This window comes from Myxocyprinus asiaticus, chromosome 47, assembly GCF_019703515.2.
Source record: "Myxocyprinus asiaticus isolate MX2 ecotype Aquarium Trade chromosome 47, UBuf_Myxa_2, whole genome shotgun sequence".
In the NCBI taxonomy this organism is placed as follows: domain Eukaryota; kingdom Metazoa; phylum Chordata; class Actinopteri; order Cypriniformes; family Catostomidae; genus Myxocyprinus; species Myxocyprinus asiaticus.
The window spans coordinates 25119558-25136205 of record NC_059390.1 but is presented as its reverse complement, the minus strand read 5'-3'; the positions used below and the strand labels follow the sequence as shown (position 1 = coordinate 25136205).

The window sequence follows — 16648 nt, the reverse complement described above, 5'->3', positions numbered from 1 at the left end:
TCATGTTGACTAATCAATAAATCATTCATGTTATTTGTATGAATGATCAAAGGAAAATTCCATGTTTAATACAAGTTAAGCTCAAGCAACAGCATTTGATGATTACCACAAAAACCCTCCTTTTATTAAAAGCAAGATCTGTGTTCCAGTGAGGCATTTACAATGGAAGTCAATGGGGCCAGTCTGTAAACATTAAAATACTCACTGTTTCAAAAGTATATTCACAAGACGTAAACAATATGCACGTTAACATGATTTTAGTGTAATAAAATCACTTACTAACCTTTTCTGTGTAAAGTCATAACCAATTTTACAATTTAGTTGCCATGACGATGTAAAATGTAAATGTCACTACAGCTGAAATAATATTAAACTTTTAACAGAATAATTAATGTGCTTTTGTAAAATTATAAGCTTCAAATTTCTGCTTTAAACACTCCGAAAATTGGCCCCATTCACTTCTATTGTAATTGCCTCACTGTTACCTCGATTTTAGCATTTTATAATGAAAATGAGGGACGAGTAAAAGTTATTTTCTGTGATAATCAACAATATGCCACAAATGCTGTCGATTGAGCTTAACTTGTATTAAACCCGGAATATTCCTTTAAGTATAATTGTGTTTAGTTGTTTAAAACGAGCAGCTTAGCATGGCCTCATACCGATGTTGCTTTATTTCCTGTGTGACCCAATGTTAAAGAGATCAGTTCGTGTGAAGCTGAAGTATTTCACAGGTCTGTGAGCAGTGCGAATATGTGAGATGGCAATGTATCAGATGACCATAAAATGTGACACGAACGCACCCCTCTCCAAAAGTCTGTGATGGTCTTCAACATTTGATGGATCTAATCTTTGGTAGCCACACTCAGGTAAAACAGTTTCCTTTTCGAGGGTGGGTGAGTGTTTATAATGTGAGCCTGCAGTTGGCCAGCAGAGGCCGCTGTTTGCATAGTTTGGGGGATTTTGCCTGCTAAGGATTTCTGAGTTTATGGGGAAGGGATTTTTGTAATGAAATTGTTCATGATGAAACCAGAAACTTGTGTGAAAGAAAAACAAGGCCTTTAATGGGCTGAGCTCAAATTCCAGGATTTCTTGTCTCTTTGGAGACATGGTAGTGTAGGGTTGCACCAGCTGTGCGTAAGGTCTTACGTAAGCTGCGACATAAAGTTCACACTAACGGCTTAGTAACTACTAGTTAGTTTGTAACTAAGTCAGTGCTTAATTTGGTTGCACCGCCTGTTCTTAAGGCAAGACTTAACAAATAAGTCATTTTTATTTGTATAGCACTTTTCACAGTACACATCTTTTCAAACAGCTTTACAGAAAATGATGCATTAACAGAAAATGAAACTAATATCTATAATGTCTTAGAGTCATAATTGTGTAGTTTGATAAGATACGATTGTGAACTGTGTTTAAAAATAAGTAATTAAATAATAATTGTATTTATAACCCCAGTGAGCAAGCCAAAGGCGACTGTGTCAAGGAACACAAAACTCCATAAGATGTTGGTTAATGGAGAAAAATAACCTTGGGAGAAACCAGGCTCACTGTGGGGGCCAGTTCCCCTCTGGCTAAACAACATGAATATAATGCCAATATTACTTAATTATGTATAGTGCAAGTCATGGTTTAAAATTATTAAACTAAGTAAGTGTGAAGGGTCAGTGTTTAAACACAGATTTTGTAAGAACTGTAAGATTAATGACTAATGTCTTTGAAGTCCATCCTGGATTAACTGCAGAAGTTCACATAGATGCATTGTCCTTTGTTAGTTGGCTGATGAAGGGTTTTGTTGGCAATTAATTGATAGTCTATGTATTCCATTATAAGAGTGTAGTCCATCATCAGACCTAGGTGATGCAGGCAGAGATCAGTGAGGTGCATCGCAGTTCAACTGGCTGGTAATTTTGGTGAGGTCTATCCTAAATCCAAGGTTCAGGCAAGGATATATGATGTATCCCATGTCTTATGGTTGGAATTGGCATCAGTTCATCCTCTGAAGTCCGTCGTAATAGACTGAAGTGATGTTTGGCTGGCACTGGCTGCATTTAGTCGTCATCACTCACAGACACATAGCAGTGGAGTCCGATACCAACCAGGAATGGAGCTGGATCCAGCCTGTTCTGGTGACCTCAGGATAGGAGTCCCAAGGTTGAGACAGGGAAACAAATAGAATAATATTAGCATAGATGCCATTCAATTTATTGCAGAGTTATAGATCTTGATCAATGTTTCTGGTTCCGGTAGACCTAACTAAAGCAGCCCAATTGTGAGTTGAAGGATAAATTAGGTGTATGCCTGGCTAAATAGATGAGTCTTTAGTCTAGACTTAAACTGAGTGAGTATGTCTGCATCTCGAACAGGGTTAGGGAGACTATTCCATTGTTTAGGAGCCAAATAGGAAAAGGATCTACCTCCTTTTGTGGATTTTGATATTCTAGGAACTATTAACAGGACAGAATTTTGCGACCATAATTAACGTGATGAAATATAGTATGGTAGAAGTTCACTTAAGTACTGCGGAGCTAGACCATTCAAATCTTTGTACATAGTTAACATAATTTTAAAATTAATAAGAAATTTAACAGGTAGCCAACGTAACGACGATAAAATGGGGCTAATATGATCATATTTCTTGGTTCTAGTCAGCACTCTGGCAGCTGCATTTTGAACCAACTGAAGTTTATTTATTGAACTTGCTGGACATCCTCCCAGTAATGCATTACAATAATCTAGTCATGAATGCATTAATTCGTTTTTCGGCATCAGCAACAGAGAGCATGTTTCATAATTTAGCAATATTTCTTAGGTGTAAGAATTCTGTTCTACAAACATTGGTAATTTGATTTTCAAATGACAGATTGGTATCAAATATAACACCTAAGTTCCTCGCTGTTAAAGACGATGTAACAGTACATTCATCGAGAGTCAAATTATTTTTTAGCAGCTTGTTTTTAGAGGTTTTTGGTCCAATAATTAGTACCTCTGTTTTGTCGGAATTGAGTAGAAGGAAATTTCTGGCCATCCAAACTTTTATTTAATTGATACACTGCTAATTTGGAGAATTGTGAAATTTCATCAGGTTTTGAAGAAATACAAAGTTGGGTATCATCGGCTTCACAGTGGAAACGTATTCCACGATTCCTGATAATATCTTCCAGGGGAAGCATATACAAGGAGAAAAGCAGAGGCCCTAAAACTGATCCCTGTGGCACTCCATACTTTACTTTTGTTTGGTTTGACAATTCCTCATTTACATAGACAAAGTGGTAGCGGTCTGCTAAATAGGACCTAAACCATGCTAATGCAAGTCCACAAATGCAAACATAATTCTCTAGTTTATTCAAGAGAATGTCGTGATCTATCGTGTCGAATGCAGCACTAAGTCATTTGTAACTCTAATAAGTGCAGTCTCTGAACTGTGGTGTGGCCTAAATCCTGACTGAAATTGTTCATATATACTATTTCTCTGTAGAAATGAACATAGTTGGGAGGACACAATCTTTTCTAGTATTTTCTACATAAACGAGAGATTTGAAATCGGTCTATAATATCCAGTTCTCCAGAATCAAGTTGTGGCTTCTTAATAAGCGGTTTGATAACTTCCATTTTAAAGTTTCTTGGGACATGTCCTAAGGACAGTGAGGAGTTAATAATATTAAGAAGAGGTTCTGAGATTACAGGGAATACCTCTTTTAAGAGCTTAGTTGGTATTGGATCTAACATACATGTTGTGGCTTTTGATGTTTCGATAAGTTTTGTTAACTCTTCATGACCTATGACAGCGAAGGATTGAAGTTGCACGTGAGGAACATTATGAGACACTGTTTTCTGAGGTACTGTGACAGATGATTGCATAATTCCAATTTTATTTCTGATTATTTCAATTTTATCAGTAAAGAAATTCATGAAGTCATTACTCTTGTGCTGCGACGGAATATCTGGTTCAGTTGAGGCATTATTCCTAACCAATTTAGCCACAGTACTGAATAAACACCTAGGATTGTTGTGGTTATTTTCTATGAGTTTGCTCAAATATGTTGACCTGGCAGCTTAATAAAATTGAGCCGCGCCCAGCCGATCGAGCAATTCGTGAATCCGGGGCATTGGGTACGGATTAAATTTGGAAACCACATTGACTTTCCAATAGTCCATACAGAACCAGACAGTCCCGTCACTCTTCGGCACCAGAACCACTGGGCTGGCCCAATCGCTGTGCGACTCTTCAATTACCCCCATCTCGTGTATCGCTTCCAATTCTTCCTGGACTACCTTTTTTTTGTGCTCAGGAAGGCGGTGGGGATGGCTACGAACCATCAACCCCGGGGTGGTCTCGATATGGTGCTCTATGAGGTTTGTATGACTGGGGAGAGGCGAGAACATGTCCGCAAATTCTGTTTGCAACTTGGCAACTTCTGTGAGCTGCGATGGTGAGAGGTGGTCTCCACAAGGGACTGGGGTGAACAGATTAGGTTTGAGAGTTACTTCCGGTTATCTCCCCTCCCTTGCGTCATTCTGATGCGACACAGATGTAGATGGCCCTGCCACCACCTCTCCAGCCAACACATCACACATCATGATATTTGTTTGCGGAACCCATCCACACAATTCCCCTTAATAAATTCTGAAACTCAGGCAAATTCGTTCCTAAAATTAGCGGATAGGTGATGCGGGAGCTAACTACCGCCTCCGCTCTATGCTTTTTCCCCCTGAATTGTATCTCAACGGTCACCACAGGATACATGTGAATATCCCAAATTTAGCCATGCCACGAGGTAGCTGGGTGACGAACTGATCCAGTATCACTAGGCCTACGATGTCCGGAGCGCCATGGGTCCCCTCAGCCAGCAACCATTTTCGGCAGGTGTCCCAGAGCTGCTGCACGAAGGGGTGGCCGTGCCTTCCCAATCTCAGGGAATGGAAATGTTGGTGACTCTGCTCCGGACTATGACTGACCCATTGCACGATTGCTCTTTTCAGGTCATTGTACACGAGGAGATTCGCGGCAAGGAGATGTTGGGCCGCTAGTTGTGCTTCCCTGGAGAGCAGTGGCAGCAACCGGGCCGCCCACTGGTCAGGCAGCCATTTCCACACTTCGGCCGTCTTCTCAAAAAGGTCGAGGTAGGCTTCAGGATTGTTGGCAGGCCTCATTTTTACTAGAGTAACTGGTAGGATGGTCAAGGTGGGCTCCGGGGCCACCCACGAGGTGGGCTCCACCCCCTTATGGGTGATCAGGCTCCGGAACGAGCCCTGAAACCCAGGTGCCGACACTCACCGCTCTCTCTCTCTCCCGCAGACAGACACACCACCACGCCCCCATCCCACAGGTTCTATGGCAATTCCCTGTTAACTGGGCATTCACCATGGCACATTTTTAACATGTTCCATGATAGAACCATGGTATTCTTTGGAGTAAATACCACCCCAGCTAACAAACTGATGTTCTTAACACGTTTTCAAAACATTACATTGTGGTTATGAAAACAACAAAATGTCAAGTTCTCACATTACTACTCGTGTCAGTAGAACGTAATTTACAGGTTAACATAACATTCTTGAAAATGTGAAAACTTAATTTGACTTCATAATAATAATGTAAAAAAGAATGTTTCTTATTATGCTTATAACGTCATAGAGATGTTCCATTAACACTTATTTTAACAACATTTGTTCCTAAACTTTAAATAATGTTAGCCAAAGTTGTTGGAACAGGGAATGGAAACAAACAGTGCTGACAACTGATGTGCAATGTGTGTATGACACCAGCAGCTTATGGTTAACACAGCAAGTCAGAGTTGTTTGTAACTGACTGTAAAGTCCCTTTCACGCCAAACAAATATTTGGCGCAGATGCTCTGTATAAAAGAGTAAGACTCTGCTAAAATATGATGTGTGGTATTGTTATGTAGTATTCTAGCTCACACAAACACATGTTCATTGCAAAATTGTTTAATTTTCCCAGAATAAACGGCTGTTAGTGCAGTGTATAGCTGGATTTATATGATTATTTAATCACCAGACCTCTCAGTTACAATCTTCTGTGCTGATAAAACGGGGTGAAATGCTTGTGTTGAAGGAGGGAACTGAGTCTTTTAGGGACCAGAATATCACAAACATATAATAACAGAATATCATAACTGCCTAAACAATGCCCTAGCAATCACATGAAACACCCTAGCGACCACCCAAAACACTCTAGCATTGTGGTGGTGTGATCTGCATGGGTAAGCACCACTCACATTTTAATTTCAAGTGTGGTGGGACTGGTCTTGTTTAGGACTTATCTTTCCATCAATGTTTTGATGGGCAGGTATGATTTAATATCACAGTACTGATATGATATGAGATGATATGTATTTTAAATCATAGGGTAATGTTAGATCATATTATCTGAGTTCAGGATGCCCTTATTTTGAGGCACTAATGTGGTAAATTTAGCACTGACCCAGATAGTTAGTTATGTGCACATCTCTCTATCTCTCTTTCACTTTCTTATTCTGGTCTGAAGAGCATAGAGAGAGGAAGTCAGATCCTGTAGGATGAGGTTGGGCTTTCATCAACAGGAAATGGTACAAAACAAACAGCTTTTCCAATCTGGCCACTCCCTGTTGAAAGGATGAACACCACATACTCAATACTTTTCGAATAATGAAGATATAAGATATATTAATGAGTTCATATTACCATTCTGAAGTAATACTGTAGCTATAAACTGTCTTGTATTCTCCAGTGTTATATATATTGTATACTGTATGTGTGTGGCAGAAAGTCACATTGTGAGTTGTAAACAGGCCACACACAGGAAGAGCATGGAACACAGTGTGAAAGTCTCTGTTTACAATCTGTTTAAATTTGTGCTGTTTGTACATAATAGACTTAAAGTAATATTCCGGGTTAAGATCAATAGAATACCACAGTCGATTACCATAGAAAATTGTTTAGACTTGTACCTTAGTTTGTGATAAAAACAAACAAAAGGCATTGCAACATAATACATTTTGAAATACACATCGAAAGTATAGCCACAAGACTAGTGTGATAAACTTGTTTACTAACAGTCAGTCTTTCAAATCATGTCATGACCATGTCAAGTTGGCAAACTCTGTAACTTTTACATGACATGTGCAAGGATACCAAAAAAAGGACATAACATAGCTATTCACAAAGTACTGATAGAGCAAACTCCATTCACAGGAATCACATCGGCAACGCACAACCAGAATTTCATCTGGTTTTCGTCTGGATTAAGACAATTTTAATACTCAAATAACACAGAAAATGTTATATTTTTATATACATAACTTATTTATTTACAAAAATATAATAATAATAATGTAAGTATTTTAGGTATTTTTATAATAACTATTAATTCATATTTTATTAATAAATTTTTATAAATAATAAATAAAATAAAATAATTTAAAAAAGTGCTTTAACAAAAATTACAAGCTTCACAATTTTGCTGTAAAACCTTCCTTTTACTTAAGTTGGGCTTCATGGCTACTCCAGAAAGTGCATCTATGTTTAGAATGTTTAAAATGTCAAGAAATAGAGGAGTCGCGTGACGCCATGCGAGGTTTGGACGTGTGAACGGTGAGTTCTGCGCACTTTGCTAGTTTTTAATACTTTTTATGTCATAAACCGGTGAGATTCGATACACCCTGATTCTTAACTGTTTTATGAAGACGTCCTTGGACTCTGGAGACATTAAAAGACACTTACGTGCTCAAGCTAATACCCCTGACAGGGCCGCAGACCAGGGACTCAGTTTGGAGTATGTCTGCAATGCTGGCGAAGGTTGTCACAGACTAGGAGGATTTGGCTGTAATATGTCAATCGATCACTTCCATGGAGACGAAATTCACTGTGTTGGTTACAAGAATGGGGGACGTCGAAAAATGGATTGATTATCTGGAGTCATCGGAGAGGGAATTAGCTGCTAATCCGCTAGCGAACAAGATAGACTTGCAACGTGTTTGGGAAAAACTGGAGGATTTGGAGAATCGTAATTGACGAAACAACGTCGGAATTGTTGGAATTCCTGAGCATGAGGAAGGCCGAGATATGGTAAAATTCCAAGACAGGCTCTTTCTGAGTCTGCTCAACATAACAGGCCATAAGCTGGAAATTGACCCCTTAACAGGGTCCCGGTTAGGAGATCCGCTGAGGGAGACAGGCCCCGATCAATTCTGGCCAAATTTCTGAGATCATCTGATAAAGATCTCGTGTTACACGAGGCGGGGAGTAAAGGAAAGCTTTCTTGGAAGAACCACAGCATTTTCTTGTTCCCAGACTTTGCAAATTCGACGAGAGAAACGTGATCGATTCAAGGAATGCAAGAATCTCTTACATCAACGGAAGGACACTTTTGCACTGATGTTTCCTGCCAAACTGAGAATAGATACTAAGGATGGCTGTAGATAATTTACATGCCCACAGCAAGCATTGTCCTTCTTAAAGACATTGGAGTGAGTAAGCCATTTGCTGATTTTCATGTTGTTGCCTAGTGGACCTGACTCACTGAACATACACTCGACTGCCGAGGAAACTGGACGCCATCTTTGTTTCTTTTTGTGCTGGTTCCGCCTAGCGGCTGGAGTTTGTTTTGTGTAATATAATTTCTTCGGGACAGCTTGTGGATGAATCTGCACGTTTTTGGTGCTTATGCCTCCTGTGGCCTGGAGTTTGTTTTGTGGAATATCTCTTGCAGGACATTGGAGTGATTGGGTCTTTTGTTGCACTCATGTATTGGCCGAATGGGCCGGTACATGGGCCAGAATATTCGTTTGACTGCCCGAAGAATTGAACTTTTTATTTTGTTTTGCTGGTTCCGCTAGCGGCTGGAGCTTGTTCAGTGGAGGAACACACCTTCAGGACAGTTATGTGGATGAATCTACACATTTTTTGTGTTTATTCTGCTTATTGGCTGGAGTTTGTTTTATAGACTATTTTTTGCTGTGTAATTCTGTCTCTCAAAATGTGTATAGAAGCACCGGACTTGAGCAATCCAATGGCAGAGTTGTCACAGGGACTCTCGTAGGCGTACATGGGCTGTTTGAGTTTAGACGGATGGACACCGATTGGCACTGTCGTGCACGGAGTTAATGCACACGTTTTTCTTTTTTCTGTTTGTTTGGTTTGGGGGGGAATTTTGGGGTTTGATTGTTACACTAATGTTGGAATGTGTTCTTTATAATATTGTTTTTGACACACAATCTACTTTTTCTAATATGTTAAATGTCATATATTAATATGAGTGGATTATCTCTCTCCATGTGGAATGTGAATGTACTGGGGCACCCCATTAAAAGAAGGAAGGTTATTTATTTTCTTAAATGTAAGAAATCTGATATAGTGTTTCTTCAAGAAACACATCTTTCAGAATCAGAAAGAGCTTTATTGCCAAGTATGCTTACACATACAAGGAATTTGTCTTGGTGGCAGGAGCTTCCAGTGTACAACAATACAAAAACAGCAGCAAGACAGATAATAACAAAAATAAAACAAAATAAAAACTAATTATACGCATACGTACAGACACGCACATACATACATACACACATACACATGGGTAGTGCAAATCTAATACAATCTCTTATGTACAGTGTAAATACAAATATGTTATGTACAGTGCAAATGTTTTTTTTTTTTTTTTTTTTCTTTTCCAGAGCAATGAAATGGCAGAAGAGGTTTGATGTGTTGGATAAATATATGAAGACTAAACTGTGTATTGCACATAGTTATTGCTCAATGGGACAATTTAACTGTTCATGAGATGGATAGCCTGAGGGGAAAAACCTTTCCTGTGCCTGACAGTTCTGGTGCTCAGAGCTCTGAAGCGTCGGCCAGAAGGCAACAGTTCAAAAAGGTAGTGGGCAGGGTGAGTGGCATCCAGAGTGATTTTTCCAGCCTTTTTCCTCACTCTGGAAGTGTATAGTTCTTGAAGGGGGGGCAGGGGGCAATCAATAATCCTCTCAGCAGTCCGAACTGTCCTTTGTAGTCTTCTGATCTCTGATTTTGTAGCTGAACCAAACCAGACAGTTACTGTAGTGCAGAGGACTGACTCAATGACTGCTGAGTAGAACTGTATCAGCAGCACCTGTGGCAGGTTGAATTTCCTCAGCTGGCAAAGGAAGTACAACCTCTGCTGGGCCTTTTCACAATGGAGTCAATGTGGGTCTCCCACTTCAGGTCCTGTGTGATGGTAGTGTCCAGGAACCTGAAAGACTCTGCTGCCACAGTGCTGTTTAGAATGGTGAGGGGGGTCAGTGTTGGGGTGTTCCTCCTAAAGTCCACAATCATCTCCATCGTTTTGAGCGTGTTCAGCTCAAGGTTGTTTTGACTGCACCAGACAGCCAGCTGTTTAACCTCCCTTCTGTATGCAGACTCATCGTTATCTCGGATGAGGCCGATGACAGTAGTGTCATCTGCAAACTTCAGGAGCTTGACAGAGGGGTCCTTGGCAATGCAGTCATTGGTGTAGAGTTTGAATGTTTGAAGCAGCATGGGACTTCACACTGCTCCAGTGATCTATTGAAGATCTGTGTGAAGATGGGGGCCAGCTGGTTAGCACAGGATCTAAGATATGCAGGTGAAACGCCATCTGGGCCCTGTGCTTTCCTTATACTTTGCTGTCGAAAGACGCGGCTCACTTCATCTTCACAGATCTTAAGTGCAGGTTGAGTTGCAGGAGGGGGGAGGAGGGGGGTTGCAGGAGGTGTTGGTGTTTGTGTGAAGTGAAGGTCAGAGTGGGTGTGGGGTGTGAGATTGGGCCTTTCAAATCTACAGTAGAACACATTCAGGTCGTCAGCCAGTTGTTGGTCTACCACAGGGTTGGGGGCAGGAGTCCTGTAATTCATAAGTTGTTTCATGCCACTCCACACTGATGCAGGGTCATTAGCTGAAAACTTGTTTTTCAGCTTCTCAGAGTATGTTCTTTTAGCCACTCTGATTCCCTTATTCAATGTGTTCCTGGCCTGATTGTACAAGACTTTATCCCCAACTCTGTAAACATCATCTTTGGCCTGACGAAGCTGCCTGAGTTCGGCTGTAAACCATGGTTTGTCGTTGTTAAATGTTAAATAAGTCCTAGTAGGAATGCACATATCCTCACAAAAACTGATATATGATGTAACAGTATCTGTGAGCTCATCCAGATTGGTGTCTACAGCCTCAAAAACACTCCAATCAGTGCAGTCAAAGCAGGCTTGTAGTTCCAGCTCTGCTTTGTTGGTCCATTTCTTTACAGTCCTTAATACAGATTTAGCAGATTTTAATTTCTGTCTGTAGGTTGGAAGAAGATGAACCAGACAGTGATCAGATAGTCCCAAAGCTGCTCTAGGGACAGAGTGATATGCATCCTTTATTGTTGTGTGGCAGTGATCCAGTATATTTCTGTCTCTGGTTGGGCATGTAATGTGCTGTTTGTATTTGGACAGTTCATGTGTGAGGTTTGCTTTGTTAAAATCCCCAAGAATAATAATAACTGAGTCCGGGTATTGTTGTTCTGTGTCTGTGATTTGATCAGCCAGCTGTTGCAGCACGGCATTCAAACACGCGTTTGGCGCAATATACACACTCACCAGAATAAACGAGGAAAACTCCCGCGGCGAGTAGAAAGGCTTACAGTTAATAAAGAGCACTTCCAAATTAGGACAGCACATCCTCTTTAACGTTGTTACATCTGTACACCAACTTTCATTGATGTAAAAGCATGTTCCACTGCCTCTCGTTTTCCCTGTTAACTCCGCGATGCGATCTGCTCTGAACCGCTGAAAGCCCGGCAGATGTAATGCGCTGTCCGGAATGGCTTCACTCAGCCAGGTTTCTGTGAAGCACAAGGCAGCAAAGTTTGAAAAGTCCTTGTTTGTGCGGGTGAGGAGATGTAGTACGTCCGTTTTGTTACGGAGAGAGCGGTGATTTGCTAGATGAATGCTTGGCAGTGTTGTTCGAAAGCCGCACAGACGGAGCCTGACCAGCGCGCCTGCTCGTCTCCCTCGCCTGCGTCACATAGCGCATTTAAACAACACAGCCGCGCCTCCGACTAGAATGTCAAACAAAAAGTCCCTCATTTCAGCTGTTGTTGATTGCTCAATTGGAAACATCTTAGTCTCAGATCATGCCCTGGTGAGTTTAGAGGTGTTGCCACATATGGAGAAAAATAAATCATATTGTTGCCGCTTAAATGTATCCCTTTTGCAAAATCCTGAATTTCAACAAATGTTAAAGGATGAAATTAATGTTTATATGGAGACCAACTGGTCCTCAGTATCCTCTGTGGGTGTGGCTTGGGAGGCACTTAAGATGGTTCTTAGGGGCCGGATCATACAGTATGCATCATTCACCAAAAAATCCAAAGCACGATAACTCATGGAGTTGGAAGGGAATATTAAAAGTGCCGAGGCAGAGCTGAAGTGCCGAATGTCATCTGATGGCCTCAGAGAATTGACCTGATTGAAATACAGATATAATACTATTTTGTCGCGGAAGGTGGAGTTTTGGCTATTCAGGGCAAGACAGTCATACTTTGAGTCGGGGGACAAAGCAGGGAAGCTTTTGGCTAGATACATAAAGCACAGAGAGTCTTTTTCTACCATTCCCTCAGTGAAATCTGCTGGTAGGGAAATATTTACCTTGGCCATTGATATTTATAATACTTTTAAAGAATTTTATCTTGATCTTTATAGTTCCGCATCTTCATCTACAGAATATTAGGAACTTTGTGGAACCATTAGAACTCACTAAACTGACGACTGAGCAAAAAAATTCTCTTGATTCTGAGATAACCTTGGAGGAGCTTGGCGAGGTAATTAAGGCCTTGCCTACAGGCAAGTCTCTGGGGCCAGATGGCTTTGCCACTGAATTTTTTAGATCTTATGCTACAGAACTTTTGTTAGAAGTTTATACGGAATCATTAAAGAATGGAAAGCTTCCGCCAACAATGACACAAGCCCGGATCAGTCTGATTCTTAAAAAGGACAAAGATCCAAGCAAGTGTAAGAGTTGCCATCCAATTTCCCTGATCCAGCTAGATGTCAAAATATTGTCAAAAATTCTGGCTAACCGATTAAGTAAAATTATGACATCTCTTATACATATAGATCAGGTGGTGTTTATTTGGGGCCACAGCTCTTCTGATAACATTAGGCGTTTCATCAATATCATGTGGTCAGTGGCGAATGATCAGACTCCGATCGCTGCCATCTCACTTGACACCAAAAAGACGTTTGATATGGTAGAATGGGATTATCTTTTTAAGATTTTGGAAATATACAGGTTCGGGAAAACTTTTATTGGATGGATTAAGTTAAGTTAAGTTTATAGACACCCGATAGCGGGTTAGGGTTAGGGTTAGGTTAGGGTTAACTAATTGTTAACCCTAACCCTAACCCTAACCCTGACCTATATGAGAGTGGAGTATTGAGATCTTTTGAAAATTTGGTTCAACATTTTGGGATTTCCAGATCTCAATTCTATAGGTATTTACAGCTGTGCTACTTGCTCTGTATTGTTATTGGGAGTAGCATACACCCCCCTAAAGCGGCAGATACACTGGGAGAGGTGATTACTGCTTTTTAAAAAGGTCATGAGGCATCAGTGTATTACTCCCTGCTAATTCTGAGTCTGGGGCATGGAACTTCAACTTCTCTCAAAAGATTATGGGAGAAAGATTTAAACTTGGTATTGGAGGAGGGAGTGTGGGACAGGATTCTAAAAAACATCATGTCTGCATCTAGAGATGCAAGGTTTCACCTTATGCAATTCAAGATTTTACATAGATTCAATTGGACCCCCTCTAGATTGTATAGGCTTGGTCTTAAAGACACACCCCCCTGCTGGCGATGTCATTCAGAAGATGGAGACACAACCCATGTTTTTTGGTGGTGTGTTAAGATCCAAGGTTCAGAGTGTCATACAGCTGTGCTCAAAAGTTTGCGTACCATGGCAGAAATTGTGAAATTTTGACATTGATTTTGAAAATATGACTGATCATGCAAAAAAACTGTCTTTTATTTAAGGATAGTGATCATATGAAGCAATTTATTATCACATAGTTGTTTGGCTCCTTTTTAAATCATAATGATAACAGAAATCACCCAAATGGCCCTGATCAGAAGTTTACATACCCTTGAATGCTTGGCCTTGTAACAGACACACAAGGTTTCACACACAGATTTAAATGATTAATTTCCCACACCTGTGGCTTTTTAAATTGCAATTAGTGTCTGTGTATAAATAGTCAATAAGTTTGTTAGCTCTCACTTGGATGCACTGAGCAGGCTAGATATTGAGCCATGGGGAGCAGAAAAGAACTGTCAAAAGACCTGTGTAACAAGGTAATGGAACTTTATAAAGATGTAAAAGGATATAAAAGATATCTAAAGCCATGAAAATGCCAGTCAGTACTGTTCAATCACTTTTTTTTTTCTACCCAATTTGGAATACCCAATTCCCAGAGCATTTTTTAAGTCCTTGTGGTCACATAGTGATTCGCCTCAATCCGGGTGGCGGAGGATGAATCCCAGTTGCCTCCCCATCTGAGACCATCAACCCGTGCATCTTATCACATGGCTTGTTGAGCGCATTGCTACAGAGACATAGCGTGTGTGGAGGCTTCACGCCATCTACCACGGCATCCGCGCTCAACTCAACACGAACCACATTATAGCGACCACGAGGAGGTTACCACATGTGACTCTACCCTCCCTAGCAACCGGACCAATTTGGTTGCTTAGGAGACCTGGCTGGAGTCATTCTGCATGCCCTGTGATTTGAACTAGCGAACTAGCGAACTCCAGGGGTGGTAGCCAGCGTCTTTTACCACTGAGCTACCCAGGTCCCCTTGTTCAATCACTTATTAAGAAGTGGGAAATTTGGGGATCTCTTGATACCAAGACAAGGTCAGGAAGACCAAGAAAGATTTCAGCCACAGCTGCCAGAAGAATTGTTCAGGATACAAAGAAAAACCCACAGGTAACCTCAGGAGAAATACAGGCTGCTCTGGAAAAAAATGGCATGGTTGTTTCAAGGAGCACAATACGACGATACTTGAACAAAAATGAGCTGCATGGTCGAGTTGCCAGAAAGAAGCCTTTACTGCGCCAATGCCACAAAAAAGCCCGGTTACAATATGCCCGACAACACCTTGACATGCCTCACAGCTTCTGGCACACTGTAATATGGAGTGACAAGACCAAAATAGAGCTTTATGGTCACAACCATAAGCGCTATGTTTGGAGAGGGGTCAACAAGGCCTATAGTGAAAAGAATACCATCCCCACTGTGAAGCATGGTGGTGGCTCACTGATGATTTGGGGGTGTGTGAGCTCTAAAGACACGGGGAATCTTGTGAAAATTGATGGCAAGATGAATGCAGCATGTTATCAGAAATTAATTGCAGATAATTTGCATTCTTATGCACGGAAGCTGCGTATGTGATGCTCTTGGACATTCCAGCATGACAATGACCCTAAGCACAAGGCCATGTTGACCCTCCAGTGGTTACAGCAGAAAAAGGTGAAGGTTCTGGAGTGGCCATCACAGTCTCCTGGCCTTAATATCATCGAGCCACTCTGGGGAGATCTCAGACATGTGGTTCATGCAAGACGACCAAAGACTTTGCATGACCTGGAGGCATTTTGCCAAGACGAATGGGCAGCTATACCACCTGCAAGAATTTGGGGCCTCATAGACAACTATTACAAAAGACTGCACGCTGTCATTGATGCTAAAGAGGGCAATACACAGTATTAAGAACTAAGGGTATGCAGACTTTTGGACAGGGGTCATTTCATTTTTTTCATTGTTGCCATGTTTTGTTTTATGATTGTGCCATTCTGTTATAACCTACAGTTGAATATGAATCCCATAAGAAATAAAAGAAATGTGTTTTGCCTGCTCACTCATGTTTTCTTTAAAAATGGTACATATATTACCAATTCTCCAAGGGTATGCAAACTTTTGAGCACAACTGTGTTTTTTTTTGTGTGTGTGTGTGTATTCTATTTGTGATCACAGGGGTGTTCGCTGGGGTCCGGGTTGGTGATTGGGGAGGGGTAATAGTGGGGGTTAAATGTCACCTGAGTGATCAGGTGACAACTGGTAATCAGAAGGTTGCTGGTTCAATTCCCACAGCCATCACCATTGTGTCCTTGAGCAAGGCACTTAACTCCAGGTTGCTCCAGGGGGATTGTCCCTGTGATAAGTCGCTTTGAATAAAAGCATCTGCCAAATGCATAAATGTAAATATATGTTGTGTTTTTTCAGTCATATGTTCAGTTTATATGTTTCAGTCAATAAAAAATGTTAATTGAAAAAAACATTTCAAGAAATGGCGATAGATTAAAGAAATGTTTTATTGGTGATAAAAAGGTCTTCACGCACTGCTGACCATTGTTTACATTAGCATTAGAGAGACATTGATTCTTATATCCATTTTTCCATGCAGTATACGTGGAAACTTTCTTTAGCGGTTTTGAACACAAATTATGTAACATGAAACTAGAGCCAGCTAGTGCCTAAGTGACAGTAAACATGATAAAATGCTTTATGAATGCTCATAAGAATTATATCACCCTTGTATGTCCACATTCAAATAACACATATAGCTAATTTAGTTGTTCAAGATTGTTTTCAGTAAATTTGTG

At 40.7% G+C, this 16648-nt stretch overlaps 1 protein-coding gene across 1 annotated transcript in view; it reads left to right on the top strand.

Annotated features, from left to right (window-relative positions):
• Positions 1 to 707: 707 nt before the first annotated feature.
• Positions 708 to 16648, top strand: part of tmcc3 (transmembrane and coiled-coil domain family 3) — a 63656-nt gene continuing 47715 nt past the window's right edge. The window contains exon 1 of the mRNA XM_051691287.1: positions 708 to 869. Within this exon, the coding sequence (XP_051547247.1) occupies positions 840 to 869 (30 nt within the window). The 5' untranslated portion in view covers positions 708 to 839. The remainder of the gene's footprint in view (positions 870 to 16648) is intronic.